This window comes from Sminthopsis crassicaudata, chromosome 5 (assembly GCF_048593235.1).
Source record: "Sminthopsis crassicaudata isolate SCR6 chromosome 5, ASM4859323v1, whole genome shotgun sequence".
In the NCBI taxonomy this organism is placed as follows: Eukaryota; Metazoa; Chordata; class Mammalia; order Dasyuromorphia; family Dasyuridae; genus Sminthopsis; species Sminthopsis crassicaudata.
The window spans coordinates 65,857,705-65,875,036 of NC_133621.1; the positions used below are offsets into that span (position 1 = coordinate 65,857,705).

General features: G+C 38.9%; 1 protein-coding gene across 5 annotated transcripts in view; it reads left to right on the plus strand.

Moving 5' to 3' along the window:
* JCAD (junctional cadherin 5 associated) overlaps nt 1–17,332 on the plus strand; it is a 71,895-nt gene that overhangs the window by 45,153 nt on the left and 9,410 nt on the right. For 4 of the 5 annotated variants that reach the window (XM_074267020.1, XM_074267022.1, XM_074267021.1 and 1 more), the window contains one exon: nt 11,561–15,393. In XM_074267020.1, coding sequence (XP_074123121.1) covers nt 11,561–15,393 — 3,833 coding nt within the window. Of the gene's footprint in view, nt 1–1,165; nt 1,223–11,560; nt 15,394–17,332 lie in introns of those variants that run through there. The other variant, XM_074267024.1, reaches the window with a different exon arrangement.

Here is a 17,332-nt window from a genome sequence, read left to right on the forward strand (position 1 = left end):
GAAGCTTTGACTTACATCTCTGATAAAAAACCTATCTAGTCCATGTTCTCAGAAATAGTCTCTTTCCATTAAAGAAGAAGCATGTGATTCTCTCATTTCACCTAGAGAGTTTTAACTATTTAGGATAATAAGTTTAAGGTACCTTGCTAGGTAGCATGGTCTCATTTCCAACAAAGGCATGGGAAAACTCATTTCCTGACAACGCCCATTTTTCCTCAGCACCAGCGCCATGCTTGAAATAGTCAGCCTTAGCTACTATATGAACGGGTGCAGAGGAAAAAGAATCTAAACTTGCTCTTCCTGCTTTATTTCAGTAAACTAAATATTTGTTTTGACAATAGAATTATATAAACAGGTGTAACTTCTTCCCTTTAGAGTTCCACCCTTTGGGGCATAAAATGAGAGACTATATCATGGGTGATAGTGTTAGCTCATTAGGAGGGAACCTAGAGGCCAGTGACCTCAATATGGAGCAGTTCAATATAGTAGATAAAGGATCGGTTTTAATATTCTCTCAAAGTTAGGAACTCTAATAAATGCTTATTGTTTGACTGATCTGTCATTAACTCCCTACCTTGGCACTTAGTCTTTGTTCCTCTGGACAAATTAAATCTTGAGTTCCTCATCTCCATCAAGGAGGTGAAACTTGCATGGCCAACCTTACAAAATTATGAGCTAAACCCATCAGAAAATGGGTCTGATGAATTTAAAGATTTATTTAAAAGATGATTTGCCCAACACTTCAGTTGACACTAACCTCCCTTTTGTGTCAAATCCCCCTTTCCCCTGGAAAGATAGTAGGCTTCTAAAATGACATTCTGCTCCTTGTTTTTCAACTGTGTTATGATGAGTACTAGACACCTAAAAAATCTACCTATTTCATCATCAAAAGCTGATTCTGAATCAGTTTGAGGCCCAGAGTAGAACCCTTTGGCAGGTAATTTTGGAGCAGTAGGTTCTCCTGGTTTTCTACATTTGACCTTTCTTTCTCTGTGTCTTCCACAAGAGTCAGAGGTCATAAGGCAATCTGTAATTGGCTGCATCTAGTCTTAGGGACCCCCTGAGTGATGGAAGGAATGTTTGAAGCCTTCCTTTGTTTGCTCAGCGATGACCCTCGGAAGTAACTGCTGCTTTGGTGATGAGAGTTCTGTTCTGAGAAAACAGATCTTTGAAGCCCGAACTTTCCCCTCCCAGCTGGATTCTAGGACCTTACATCTCAGAAGTATGTAAATGCAGTCTGGACTCTAGACAGAAATAGCAGACTACATCTTTGGGAATCACGTGCAGCTACATGAGGGTGCTGGGACTTCTTAGTCTTCTCAGAAAGCTGCTTCTTCAAAAAGGGGAAAGATGGGCTCTATCAAGTTCATTGCCATATCAACCAAGGAAATGAATGAATAATAGAAATTATTAAGTGTGGCAGGGGCAGGGATGGGGAGCTTTTTCTTATCTCTCATAGGCACTTGTTAAAGACTTGTTTTCTAAGCTTGCACAAAGTTTTGAACATCCTGTGGAGAGAGGTTTTAAAGATTTTTATAAGAGCCCTTTCTCAGGAACAACTCAAGGGCATGACATCTTTGCTGCTGGTGCCTCTTGAGTGGGGTTCTGCCACAGCTCTTCTGTGTGTGGATGTGCCTTTTTTTCCTACTCATTCTCCTTTTCTAGCCTGTCTATTATGTTAATCCAGTTAAATAAATAATAAGCCCCTACTGTGTGCCAGGAACTTGAAAATACAGAGGCAAAAAATTCAGAGTCTCTGTCTTCAAGCAGCTTAAATTCTATCTTTAAATTCATTCCCTTCTCTACTTCCTCCTCATTTTTCTTTCTCCCAACTCCTTCCCATCTATAAGAGACTCAATCTGTTCTAAGCATACAGTGATTGGATTCCCATTACTTCTCTTCTTTCTCTCCCCCAACTCCTCCTAATCTATAACAGGCTCAGTCTGGTCTCAGCATCCAGAGATTGACTTCCCATTATTGACATGCAGAGAATCCTACCTTTTCCTGTCACAATTCTAGTTATACATATATTTTCCAGCAATTTTTTTTCTTTTTCGGTCTACATTTTCCACATACTGTGTTGTTGGTCAGTTCTTTGCATCAATACCAACCATGAACTTGCCTGCTTTTTAATTTTTTAATATGCTAACTAGCCAGATTCTTCAAGCAGAACTTTTCCTACATATCTGCTCTTCTGCCCAACATCAGTATTTTTGTTACTATCATTACCTTTCACTCATTTTCCCTCAGTTCTCTACTTCTCTAGCCCATTAACTATCATTGCTGTTGAGCTATTCAGTTGGTGTCTGACTCGCCACTTTTTTGACAGATATTGGACTGGTTTGTCCTTTTTCTTCTTTCCTGTGTCCCCCTTTTATAGATGAAAAGCCAAGACAAATTGGGAGTTAAGCAATTTTCCCAGGGCCACATGGCTAGAGTGTGTGTGAGTTCAAATTTGAATTCAAGTCCTCCTGACTCCAGGCCCAATGCTTTTTATATCAAATCAATTATCAGGTGCTATTGAACATGCCTCTGTAATGCATTCATACCCTGCTTCCTCTCTCGTTTTTTTTCTGTTTACCATTCTAGTACAGGTTCTCACTTCCCTGTGCTATTAAAATAGCTTCCCAAACCTTCCATTCCATCTATAATCTCCTCTTACTTCAATCCACCCTTTACTTTCTTGACAGAAATCATGGTAAATTCTTAAGATCCTAATTGTCTTTTTCTGTAAAAGTATGTAACGTCCATAGAGCTAGACTCATACAGTTCTAGTGAGGATCATGGGATCATAGATATAATGAAGTCATCTAGTCATTTTGCAGGTGTGAAATCTGTAGTCCAGAAAGATTTCTTCAGGGTCGTGGGTAGTAAGTTGTGATGAAGGAAGAAAGGAAGGAAGGAAGGAAGGAAGGAAGGAAGGAAGGAAGGAAGGAAGGAAGGAAGGAAGGAAGGAAGGAAGGAAGGAAGGAAGGAAGGAAGGAAGGAAGGAAGGAAGGAAGGGAGGAAGGGAGGGAGGGAGGGAGGGAGGGAGGGAGGGAGGGAGGGAGGGAGGGAGGGAGGGAGGGAAGAGAAGGAGGAAAGGAAGAGTGGATAAGATAACTTTAGTCTAAATGTATTGGTTGGTTCAAGATTTTTTGAGCCAGATCCTACTTTGAGATCATCTGGGAGCATTTGTCACCCATTGGAATTATTGCCGCAATTCACTATTCTCTTTCTGTCTGGTAATTTAGTCTGTTTTTGCATTGATTAAATTTCTTATGAAATTCATATCTAAAACCAGTTTTTAGCAACAGCCGCCCAATGCTTTCTGACAACAAAACTTTCTGTTCTTGCTCTTATTTATGGTACTTCTGAGTAGACTTGTCAATGAGCAGGAGTCCTAGTGCCTACATATTGTGACTGGTCATTGAAGTATGTTTACTGCAGTCTATAGCTGCAGTCCAATACGGCACTGGACTTAATATCTAGAGACATAGGTTCAATTCCTGGCTCTTTTAAATAGAAACTGGTAGGTGGTAGAATGCTGACTTGGAGTTAGGGAGACTGGAGTTTGAAACCTACTTCAGTTTATACAACGTAATGAAATACTTATAATTGTTTATTTTCTGTCTGTCTGTCTGTCAAATTGATATCTATATGCCTTGAGATTTCTCTTTATATCTTAGAGCTCTGTCTTCTCCAAAGAGTCTAGCACCATGTTAACTATATTCACTGGCTTAGAAAATATTTGATTGAACAACATTACCATATAAGTGTATTAAGATTATGAGGACCCATTACTTAAAAAAAAAAAACAAAAAAAAAACAGTTGCTTGTAAAGTAGGGGCTTAACCTCCTCCATGAAGCTTTCCCTATTTTTTCTAGATGAAAACAGTCTTACTCTGAACATTACACTTTGATTAGCTCTCTCCTTTGCCATTATATTATGCCTTACACCATACTCTGAAGGTCATAGGATCGTAGACTTGAAGGAAGAAGGGATCTGGAGGCTCTCTGTTTTAATTTCCCCATTTTATAAATGAGAAAACTGAGGTCCACAGAGATTAAATGACTCACCCAAAATCAGGTCCACTAAATGATAGAGATGGGATTAGAACAAGGGACTTCTGATTTCTAACCTAGTGCTTACCACTGTACTCTTTCCCTCATATTTTTAGATTATAAATCCCTTGCTAATGGATACAGTGTATTGGAGTGAGGAAGACTCATATTCATGAGTTCAAATCAGGACTCAGATTCTTACTAGCTGTGTGACCTTGGAAAAGTCATGTAACCCTGTTTGCCTCAGTTTCCTCTTCTGTAAAATGAGCTGGAGAAGGAAATGGCAAACCACTTTGTATCTTTGCCAAGAAAACCCCAACAAAGCGTTGGACATGACTGAAAAACAGCTGAATAACAAAACATTCCTTGAGGGCTTATGTCTTTATGTTCTACCTACAATTTGAAAACAATCTATTAAATGTCTATGAATCAAAATTTAAAAGTGCCCCAGAAGTTCATATTTAGTAACTGTGAAACAATTATAATAAAATGTACCCTCCCTTGACACATACTTTAGGAATTTACAATCTAAGTCACACAAAAGATGTTGAGTGTATAAGGTCAGTAAGACACATACTTAGGGGTGCTTTTTCATACAGGAGAAGGGCTGTTTTGAGTTTTCTTTCTTGCCTTTATTTCTCTGCTTCATAAGAAAAAGGCAGCTGTTAAAATTGTGAATTTGAGTATAGGTTCTGAATCTAATATAAATATCTAAATGGACTTTCTTCAGAGTTATTTTTTCACATATACTGTACATATAATTCAGCCTGTAAGAGAAGAGATAAAAAGTAACTTTTTTGTAAAATAAAATGCTATATATGCTTTGACAGGACTTGAGTTATTAATCAGTGGTATAGAGACATGTGTTTTCTCTGGCAAGTTAACTACCTTCCTGGGAATAAAATCTATGGCCCAAAGGCCTCTTTAGCACTTAATTTGCCACTGAGCTAAGTAGTCCCATGGGTATCACTCTACATTTATATACAATTTACTTAGAATCTAAATAACAGGAAGCTCTCTGGTATTTTTTTCTTCCTAATTTGGAAGATTTGATGTGGAAGTTAGATCATAGTCTAAATGTATACCCTTTCAGGGGACAAGGGTCCAATCTAATCTGCTCCAGTAGAAGTAAGCTTCCTGAGGTCAGGGGCTGTTTCCTTTTGTCTTTGATTTCTTAATGCCTAACACAATATTTGGTATGTAATAAGCACTTAATAAGTGTGTACATGATCTTTTCCCCAATTTCTCCCTTCATTCACTTTTGTAGGCTCATTTCAACATACCTTTTTGTTTTTGAGTGTTTCTATTTTTCCAGTATTTCATTAGAATGATATTTTCTTAATTTTCTTGATTTCTAGCAATACTGCCCTAGCTTCACCCCAATCCTCTTTCTATTTTTTCCCTCAGAGTATATGTTATCTTTTGAAAAGCTTTCACATGCAACTTTTATGAATCAACATCTATTTCCTCTTTATCCAGCTTTCTTTTGCAAATGATTTTAAAACATTCAGTTATTAGATTGGCTAATTTTCTTTGCTTTTTAAAGATGTCAGTAATCTAGAAATAATGCATTATGCATGCTTAGATTTTTAAAATATTACTTAGCCTGTGTATCATCTGTTATTTTGCACTCATTTTCAGGAATTCCCAGATGTCAAAATTCATTCCCTAATTTTCTTAAAGATTTTCAGAAATTATGCTTTCGGTGGTTGAGCCCTCTTTGGGCTCTTTCTCTACTTAGGTCCCTTCCACTCAGTTCCTAAAACACAAAACTTTCAACAATCCCCATTTGAATAAGTGAATTTCCTTTCCAAACATGCTGCCTGCGTTCTAGCCTTTATCTTCATTCCCCTCACAGAACGTCAGACTTTGCCTTTGAAACTATTTTGGGAATAGATGAACTTTTTCTTATCTTTCCTGGAATTAGGAGTCCACTCACTTTTTGGCTCTTTCTGAATCATCTCACACATGTGCAGTATCCCCCGTTAAGTCCTTTTCTCTGTTGTCTTCCCTAGTATATGCTCCTTGAGAATAAGTACCATCTTACTTTCTTATATTTATGTCCTTTGCATTGCGTACAATGCTTGGTACATAGGTGAACAATTAATACATTCTTTATCATTTGTTCATTCAATGTAAAAAATGTGCATGATAATTAATTCATTCTTGCTCAATAAATCTTTAGATAGACTCCTCCCTGGACCCATTTTATTTGGATTAGAAATTCCATTTGAGTGCTTTATCTTTTCCCTCCTTGCTTTAATATGCACTGTTACTTTTCCTTAGCTTCTTCCTGCAGTTTGGACTGCCATCTTGAGTTTCTTTTGAATGATTTTTCTTTGAAAGAAAAACTGGATTTTATTTCCTTACATAAATATACTAGAAATCATTGTGTAGCAGTTTTTAGATTTCAAATTTAACAAAACAGTTTAAAATGTATGTCAGGTACAAGTTTGCAGGCTAAATGTTATTGGTTCCTTTCATTAGTTCAGTTCTAGGTCCTTCAGTTCTAGTTCCTGGTTGTCCCCCAGGAATGCTTATAACTTACTGATATCTCTTCCAAAATGTCCACAGAACCAAAGGCAACGAATTCCAATTACACCTCTCATTATTCCCCTCATGTTCATCTAATGCAGCCTAAAATTACATTTGCTTCCTTAACTGCCAAGTATCATACCATTGAACCATATTAAGTACAATGGTGCCTGTACCTTGATCTGCTTTTCCATAGTAGTCATGTCTTTAATATATCATGTCTTTTATATATATATATATATATATATATATATATATATATATATATATATATATATATATATATATATATATATATTTCCAAATAAAAACCCTTAAGAAAAATAAATGTGTCGATCTGTATTCAGACACAATCACTTCTTTCTCTGGAAAGAACATTTCTGATAGCCTTGACTAGCTTTTAAGATTTTTTTTATCTAGTTGGATTTTGGTTTTTTTGGCAAAGGAAGTAGAGAATGGGAATGGAAGGCTATTCCATTCAGACCCATGATTTCATTAGTGTAGGAATTCCAACTATGGATCTATGTCTCTGTAACTTATAATTATGGAGATTCAAGGATGTCCTCATAGTCACTTATGTGTCTGAGATTGTACTTGAATCCTGACTCCAAGGCTGACCCCTCTATTCTCAACTGCCTCCTGAATTTTCAAATTGCTGCCATGCTGACCACTTTTCTCTAGGTTGGTCATGATTCTGTTCTTCTTTGGTGGTATCCAATTTCACTGCCTCTCACTTATCTCTTATTTATTCTTCTTTGGGGAGGGGCTGAATCATCTAAAGAGGTTTGAAAAAAAATCAATGGCAGTCCACTTCTCAAAGTGTTCTGTAAAAGATCAACATGTCAGATTCTATTCTATTTCAACAAGGCTTTAATTCAAGGAAGCAAAAGATTTCAACCAAACAGTATTTGTTTTGTTTTGTTTTGTTTGGGGGGGGTTGGTGATTTTTTTTTTTTGACAAATGATTCCTCTTCCAACAGTATCTCTGATCAATACTCCCCTCCTCAGTGGAGTTTCTCTAGCCTAATAACAGCTGGTTCTGATAACCCCTCTTTCCATTTCCTTTATTTTCTACCTGCTGAAAAACTTGGCATTTATAAGCCAGATCCTGATACTGTAACAATGGGTTTAAGTCACCTTAATATTGTCTAGATAGATCGACGTGATAGATTTGAAACATTTCATACTATAGAAATCACAAGATCATAGTTTTTGAACTGGAAAGGTCATCTAGTCCAAAGCTTTCATTTAGCAAATAAGAAAGTTGACTCAAAGTGGTGAAACATCTTGCCTAAGGGGATACAAGTACTAAGAGATAGAACTCGGGTTTGAACTCATGTCCTCTGGCTACAAAGCTCAGGCTTTATATTGTCTCCTGATAGGTCACATCAGTGTCCTAGTTATGGATTATCGACATGATTATTTGTCTTACAAGAGTTCTAAATGAGAGTTAGGAAGAGGTAGTTTGAGATAGAGCTATATAGGGTGGAATACAATGCCTATTAGATAAAAGCAGCATCCATTGAAAAGACAGGATAGGTGTATTTTATCTTACCTCTTCCATTAGATTATTTTTAGTCTCTTCAGATAGGGATAATAGATAGATAGATAGATAGATAGATAGATAGATAGATAGATAGATAGATAGATAGACAGACAGACAGACACTACTACCTGAAATCCCTATATGTGTATGATACATCTCACAGTATAGTTATTACTTTCTTCATTCATGTAGGTGGTATTTAGTTAGTTGAGGTGTATCTGACCTAAAGATCATGAGATAAGTCTGTTGTTTATTTGAAACACTATGTTGCATGTATGCTACACACACACATACACAACATACTCAATATTTTCTTAATGGGGGCACACACTCCATCAACTCCTGCAGAGATAAATAATCCTCCTATTACTTTGAAGATGGTCTTTGAGGGCTACTGTGGCTAAAAACAAAAACAAACAAACAAAAAACCTATTCTCTGGTCATCATGGTGAACAAACCCTTTTCCAACTTAATTGTGTTGTTTCTCTAGTGGTGATGACTTTTTCAGTCATTTTGGTCATATTCTACTCTTCTTGACCCTGTTTGAGATTTTCTTGGCAAAGATACTAGAGTGGTTTGCCATTTCCTTCTCCAGATCATTTTACAAATGAGGGAACTGAGGCAAACAACACTAAATGACTTGCTCAGGATCACCCAACTAGTAAGTGTCTGAGGTCGAATTTGAACTCAGGAAGATGAGTTTGTGACTTCAGGTCTAGTATTCTATGCACTGTGGCACCACCTAGCTGCTCCTTTGGTCCTTTTCCTCTTGGAGCCAGCCTGCTGATGTACTCTTTAACAACCTAGGGTTTTCTGTGGTATATCAGCAGGCAGGCTTTAGTGAAACATAGCTCCATTCTCCAATGGAGCTGTAATTTCATGAATAAGGGATATTCCTTCTGATGATGCAGGTTGCCACCCATAGGTTTACTATGGTAAGGAATTCCATTCTGTGTCTTTGAAGCATTTGCTAAAGCCTATTAATATCATGAGAATGCTAGTGAAGTTCATGGGCTGTCCATTAGATATCCTTTGATCTTGCCATGAGATTAATCCATATTTCCCATCAGACAATGATTGGAAGTAGAGAAAAATTTACATCTGTCTGCTAAGCTTAAATGAAAAAAAAAATCTTTACTGTTTATAGCAATTGGTCCCTGAAGGAGAAACTTTCACTTTCCTAACTGCATAGTACTTAGAGTTTCAAGAAGCCAGGAGTTCTGCATAACAGTGAAAATTTGCCCTATATCAGCCATTAGCAATCAGCTTCTCTCTATGTTCTGCAGAACATATGGCAGCTTAAACCTAGACATAGTTGTCCTGTATATTCTTCAAGCCTAAAAGATGTACCATGGACTTTTTATCTTTTTTCCCTCTTTAATTGTTCCTCTGACATTTTCAGTGTCTTAAAAAGTTTATATACTTTGAATTAAACCTTGCCAAGTACAGGGTTTTGCTAAGTTTAATTTCTGATAACCAGCCGACCTTAAGGATTTAAAAATATTTCAACTTCTCTCTCCTTGTCAGCCTGACCTTCCATAACACAGTGGAGGATGTTCTAGTGGACTCACAAAGAACAAAGTTGCAAAACTTTGAAGGGGCCATTGGGTGGTCTTGGATGGTGAACAGAGTGTATGTCCTTCAAGCCAATGGGGCCAATGTCAGGGGATGACTTGTGCATACCCATCCATCAGCCAGTCAGTACAGATTGCTTCTTAGAGTTTTGGTTGTAACTGTAAAGCTTTGGGGATTATTATGTGAAATAAATTTTTGAGTCAAATAATAATGACACAGTTATGGCTTTCTTTGCTCTACCAATACCCAAGTCTCTTTTCAGAATTAGTTCTGGTTCATGAGGGCAGTATTCTACCTAAAATAAATAAGATTTCAGGGAAATTAATCTATATTTTTTCCAGAACTTGATAAAAGTAGCTACTTAATAGGCTGTTTGTATTAAAGTGCATATAATTTCCATGTAATTCAGTCTTGCAGAACCCAACTAAAATTCCCTACTCAAGAACTTTTTTTAAAATTGATTTCAACTTTTAAGAGAAAGGAGTTAAATCACTAGAAAACTGTATCAGGAATTCTGTCCCCTGAAGTAGTAATTACTAAGGTAAATCCCTGAGAATACACATTAATTTCTATCTCTTACTCCTCTAACTACAAGTTTGGACAATGAGACTTGCTATTCGGAAATAGGAACCTGAGGCACAACATGTTCTCAAGTAACCTTCAGAACACTGTGCAGAAAAGAGAAGTAATTTATCTTTGAAAGCCTTTTATGACAAGAATTGAAACAGTTTTCTGCTTAACTATTTACTCACTGGAACACTTGTTTCTCCTCAGCATTCCAGATAACTGAATTTTTATTATATAATAAAATTCACATCTCTGGACAATAATATATCATCCCTTAACATTTTATACCACACCTAACAGAGAGCTTTTTCAGAAACTTTTTTTTTGATAGTAGTGGTATTTATTGTCTTAGGATAAAGAGAGACATTTGGCAAATTTCAACTTAAGAGAAAATTTTGTATGGTATCTAGAATCTTCTCACCAGACATGGTGAGAAAAAAAGCCATCCACATTTACTCTTGACAGATTTCTAGGTCGATGTTCTTCTTTAGGCCTCCTAAATCAACTCTTTTCTGCTACCATTTTGGCCCATACCTATGCTTTTTGTGTTTCTTATATTATGGCCACCCAAGGGACATTTTAGTGGGGGAAAGGTGGTAGAGGAGATAAAGATCCGTATCATGAAGGGAACAAGTATAAACCAAATGTTAGGCCCAAGAGTGAGTGCCAGAAGTTAGCATGCTGGAGCCTGATTTTCAAAGTGTGGAAATCCAATGACCTGATAGGGGAGATACAAATTTCTGCAAGGGGTTTTTATGTGTTCAGTGGGGAGAAGGAAATGAGGGCACTACTGGATGAGGAGGGAGGGCACAGAAAACAGTGCTGATCATAATTTGCCTCATTGCCAGCCTACCTCACTAAACCATGAATTTCCTGATAATGGATGTGGCCATTCTGAACTTTTCCGCCTTGCCTTCACCTGCTAGTCCAGCAACACTACCAATACTACCAAGCTTAAGTGCTTAAATGATTTGAACAAGGTTTACTGTGCAGCATTCTGATTTGGCTATGATAGACAGTGGGCTTGTACCTTTGCCTCTTCATAGGCAGCTATTCTAATCCCTAAATAGCTGGATATTAAAACAAATAGTTATCCAAGTAATCATGATCTGTCCAGTCTTTCCAAAAAAAAAAAAAAAAGTGCAATCTGAAAGGGAGTAATTAACAAAAGGGAAATGGAAATTCATTTGGAATAAAGCAAAGTTTCACTTCTGGAAGGCCAGAAGGCAAAGAAAAAGCACATTTCTTTTATATGTTGTTTTTTAATACAGCATATGTGTTTGTTTTCTGTAGGTTTTATAACCAGCCACCATTAGAGTGGTCTTCTCAGCCTAAGCCAGATCTTGCCTATTGGAGAAGAAAAGGACAAGACTTCAGTGTGCTGCTGGATTATACAGACCGAGGAAACCTGGAAACCCCCAGAATGGCAGAGCCCCATGGTATGAACCGAAATGTGAGAGAGGGTCAGTTGGAAGTAGGATCGAGGTTGGAAAACACGATGAAGAGAGCAGTTTTGGAAGACAGCTGGAAAATATCCAGAGATCCCAAGTGGCAGAATGCAAATTTTGAAAGCTGGAACCAGCCTAGGAGACTGGGGAGGCAGATGTCTGATGGAGATGGTGAGAAGCTGCTTCAAGACGTGTACTCATTTACTAAAGGAGATAATACATTTAATTCCCAAAACAAGGGGAAGTCCCAGTCATTGCCTAGAGTTCTTTCCCCCGACAGCCTAAGATGTGTGGAAATGCCCATTCTGATAAATGATTACCATTTCCCCGGGGATGCTAAAATGCTATTTTATCCTACAAATAGTACATCAAACTTGGAGTACTTAAGAAACCCTGAAAAGGGTGACCCCTATATTCCTTTACAAAAGCCCAAGTATGGGAGACCCCTCAAACCTCCATCTTATGAACTTCACCGACAAACTCGAGGTGGAGTAGAAACCAGCAGGTATCAGGACAACTACCAGAAAGACTGTGTTTCTTTTCTGCCCCAAACTAATGAGCCTAGGCAGGACCCTTACAACCCAGATCCAAATTTGGAGCCTCCCATGTATGTCCCACCACCATCTTACAGGTCACCACCCCAGCAGAACACAAATCCACATTTCCCAAATGAAGTGCCTCATTTCCAGTATGGTGGTCACATACAGCAGCAGCAGCGGCTGATGATGGAGAAGCCCATTGCTGGCCATTACTCTTCATCCAGCTCCTACAGGTCTGGGAATCAATATGGTGCAAGTGGGTGTCCCCCCCATGGGCTTTCTGGACATCCCCAGCATGTGGAAGCTTGTAACAGCTCGGTTCAGTATATTCCCTTCAATGACCCACGAATTCGACACATCAAAATGACCCATCATCAGGACCTCGGCCAGCAAACCAAATTCCTTGAAACACTATATACCACAGGTCCCTCTGATTTCCAAAGCCCAGCTCGGGTTCAAGCACAAGATGATGGTGCCTTTTTGCATCCCGAAAGTCAAGTCCCCACAACCAAAAGTGAGAATGATCCTGCCACGTACGCACCTAGCCTCGGGTGGCTCCCAGCAGCAACCCCCCCAGACAGAGAAATCTGTGCCTTGCCTGACCAAAGAGACAATTGTGTTTTAAGTGAACAGCAGCCTGATAAGGGAAGCAGCCGTCAGCAGTGCACTAAAGGGAGGGTTTCTTCCCAAATCCCACAGTGGGAGAGTACCTGTGAAACCATAACTAAGCTCAAAACATTTCAAACTGGGATTCAGACCAAGAAAAGTTCAAAGAAAAAAGTGAACGAGACTGTATTTTGCTTGGTTTCTGTCCCAGTTAAATCAGAGCCACATCTGCCAGATACAGATAGGAATAACAATGATTTAAAACAGAATGCTGATAAAAAGAATGGCAATGATAAGAATGGGGTTTTGCAAGAACAAAGTCTCTTAAGCATGTCTTCCACTGACCTGGAGCTGCAAGCACTTACAGGAAACATGGCCAGTAAAACTGAGTTACAAAAACAAGGACCTGGAGGGCCAAAACAGTACAAACAAACAAATGACCTCAGATTCAGTCACCCCATCAAACACAGGGAGCTCAGATATTCTGGCTCTTGGCCAGGTGACCAGTACAGAGACCAGCAAACGCAGACCCCTATTACTCAAGAATCCCAAACCTCCCAGTTTCTCCCTGCTAAAAAGATGGAGAGCCAACATGATGCACTTCCCCTTGCAAAAGTATCAGACCCCACTCTGAAATTATTAGAACCCTCTGCCTCTGAAACTCTGAAGACAACAGCATCACCTTCCAGTGACCGGAAGATGAGACCAAATACCTGTAATCTGAAAGGTCAAATGTACTTCAGTCCATCTAGCAATAGTGCTTTCTCGAGAACAGCTTCATCCACGATTCCTACATCAAAAGCAGGCCAGAGCCAGCCTCATGGAGCCTCTGCAAATATAAACGAGAGGGACACTAAGCCAGTAGTCAAAGGTCAAGTGGTGAAGGGTGAGTCAAGTGCCCCATGCAATAGTAAGGAGCTCTTTGGTCAGTTTCTCTTAAAACCAGTTAGCCGTCGTCCCTGGGATGTAATAAGTCAGTTAGAAAGTTTTAACAAGGAACTTCAAGAACAGGAAGAAAGTAGTAGTAATTGTAGCAGAAGCAGTAGCAGTATTGATGGAGAAGTTGCAGAAAGTGAGCAACAGATGCAGGAGGACATTGGTGCTGATGCTGACCTAAAGGACTATAAGCCTCATGCACCCACTCAGGACATGAGAGTTGGACTACAGCCAAGGATAACAGCACCAGAGATTCCTGCATTTAAATCAGGCAGAGTTAAGAGTGTGGAACTGATATCTGATTTCATATGTGACTACCCCCAAGCACAGATCCCCTTGCAAAGAAGAGATAGCAAAGGTGAATCTGTCAAGCCCTTGGTTGAAAGCATGATTCCAGAAACAAGAAAGCAGGAAATGGAATATAGAATAGACAGATTGGCTATCAGCCCAGACCCTGGAAAAAGAATGATGTCAAGTAGTTTGATGAAGACGGCTCCAAACCCCTCAAGCTACCCAACTGACATAAGAGAGCCCCAAGAAAATAGGCAATATAGTGATGTATTACATTCTATACAACCAAGCCAAATGATTCATTCCAGGAGTGAAGGAGTTAAAGAGAGGGAGTCAGAAGGACACATTTCTTTAGTGAACAAAACCCAGGGTCTGTCTGAACCAGAAATAAAGTTTGTGGAGCACGATATGGGTCCAGTGCAGAGGGCCAACAAGTTAGATGGTATTTTAGAAAAACCAGGTGCAATAGAAATCCCTCCTAATGAACCTCTTCAAACACGGGCTGCACGGATTCTGGGCATAGAAGTAGCAGTGGAGTCCCTCATCCATGGTAACAAGGACAAAGGGCCAAACCTTCCTCCCGGAACTGCTGAAAATATTCCCAAGGCTGATTTTCCAGCAGTAGAAAGATCATATAATGTGGTACAGCCAAATCCCCCTGAGCCCACATCATCAAAAAGTGCTTTTGATAGCAGGAGAAAGTGTGGCTGGACCGAAAGCCCTCTCTTTGTAGGGGACAGAGACACACATTTGAAGACACGTGTAATTCACCAAGATTCTGAACTGAACCCAGATGGAAATGGTGATGACACCAGTAATTCTTTGGTCCCCGAACTTGAGCCCAAATCATCATCTAAGCTCCATGATCAAAAGGACCTCAGGACAAATCAGTCCTACAAGTCAACTTTGTTTCATTATCTGGAAAGAAACTCTACCGGGATGGGCTCAGAAAAGAAATTCAGAAGCACCTCCAAGGTGATTGAAACCATCCAAGAGAAATTAGTCAGCCCCCCGACCAAAACAGCTGTGGATCGGCTAATGAGAATGAAGGAAGTGGATTCCATTTCTCGAATTAGGCGTCTCAGTTCTAAGAGCACGGATTCTGGGGAGGAGACAGAGGAAGAGAAAATTCAGAGAAGACTGGAAGGACAGAAAAGGAGCTTTGGTTCTTTGAACGGCAGTGACCCAGGACACAAAGTGGAGGATGCTGATACTGTGTCGAAGCACATCATATCTCTTGAAGAAAATGGCCATCACACAGTACATAGTGTAAAGAAGAATGCAGAGCAAGATTTTTTTTGCCTAGGTAAGTAGCATTAACACTTGAATGATGCTTTGTTAGGGATGAGTACATTCTGTCTTGGCTTAGAATCCTTTTGGGAAAGGTGATTTCTGTGGTATGGGGGAACTCTTGCTATAGAGACTCCCTTTATCAAGGGCAAATCACCAATTTGTTTTTAATTTATATGGCCTTAGAAAGTTGACTAGGGTCACTACAAAAGTTTAATGGACCTGCCTGTGGTCACAAAGATGGTAGGTGTTAAAGGAACAACGTCCCCCCACCCACAGGTCTTTCTGATTTCAAAGGTCACACTGCCTTTCAGAATATAAAAAATAACCTCATCCTGCTTTAAGAAAAACCAACATGTGAAATTTGGCATATGGATCAAATGAATTGGGGAATAATTATTGATTTTAAATTTAAAAAAAAAGATTATTTTATAAAAGAATAGTCTGGAATGGGGACATTTTTTACTTTATTTATGATATGGAACCCCTAGACAGTCTAATGGACCCATTTAGTCACTGGATTCATAAACCAAGTGCCTTAGACAGAAACACCTTTGTCTGATCACAAAGAATAGATCCGACATTCAAGAGGCAAACGTTATAAAAATGTTATAAGGGACAGATTTTCTTCAGGTGACTAGAAATCTAAGACTTTGTCCTTTCCTTGTTAAGCTCTCCTAGTTTTGAAAGAAATAATGCTTTATTAAATTCAAAATCTTAGACAGGGGTTCTCAAACTTCGGCCCACGGGCCAGATGCGGCCTGCTGAGGACATTTATGTGGCCCGTCGGGTTATGGCAAATGGTCTGAGGAGCAGAAACGGTGTGAGTTTTTGTTTTTACTATAGTCTAGCCCTCCAACAGTCACTCTGAGGGACAGTGAACTGGCCCCTATTTTAAAAAGTTTGAGGACTTTTATCTTAGACTAATGTAAAGAGGAAATTGGGAGTGGAAAGAGAAGAACAAACATTTATTAAACGTATACTAAGGTCCTACTATAATCAAGGGTTTTATAGATATTTTCCCCTTTGATCCTCACAAAAGCCTTGGGGGAGAAGTGCTACTATTATATCTGATTTATCAATGAAGAAACTAAACTGAAACTTTATTAATTTAACCTATATTAAATGGCAGCTAATGTGTCTGAGACTAGATATCGATCGAGTTTTTTGGCTTTAGGCCGAGGACTCTCTAGCTTGCTCCGTTAACTCGATATCCAGTCTCAGACACATTAGCTGCCATTTAATATAGGTTAAATTAATAAAGTTTCAGTTTTTAAGGTTAAAGCAGAAACTCTCATAATTTCTTATGTGCTGAACCCTCCTAGATAATTCACAAATGAATGAGGATCCTGTCTATCCTGCCATGCCTCTCATGGCAGATGTGTTTTTGTTTCCTTTCTCTTATTTATTTTCAGTGTCCATTAAGCAGAGGAATTAAATATTTGAAAGTTGATGAGAGCTAGCCCAGTCACAAGGTGCTGGCTTAAGACTTAGTCCTGCATAGATGACTGTGTTAAACAAGTGAATCATGAAGACTTTGCATTTCATAATGCTTCACATTAGACTGAGTGCGTGTAAGTGGCATGCTGTAAAGTTGCTGTAAAGTTTGTCTATAGCAACAGAAGGGAGAGAGGAAATGAGCATTTATTAAGTACCTAATGTGTGCCTGGTGCTGTGCCAAATGCTCTATAAACATTTCATTTTACAAGTGGGGAAACTGAGGTAAGGAGATGTACTTTTTGGCTTAGTGATGGTATGATATGGAGGAAAGAGCATTTGTTTTATAGTCAAAGGACATGGGTTCAAATCTCACCTTTGCACTTACTCATGGTATGACTTTTCTTGGTCATCTAACCTTTTTGAATTTCAATTTCTTCATAAAATGAAGGGATTAGATACCTTCAGTGTCCCTTCTAGTTCTAGATCTCTGTTGTTGTCCCTTAATTTTTTAAGCA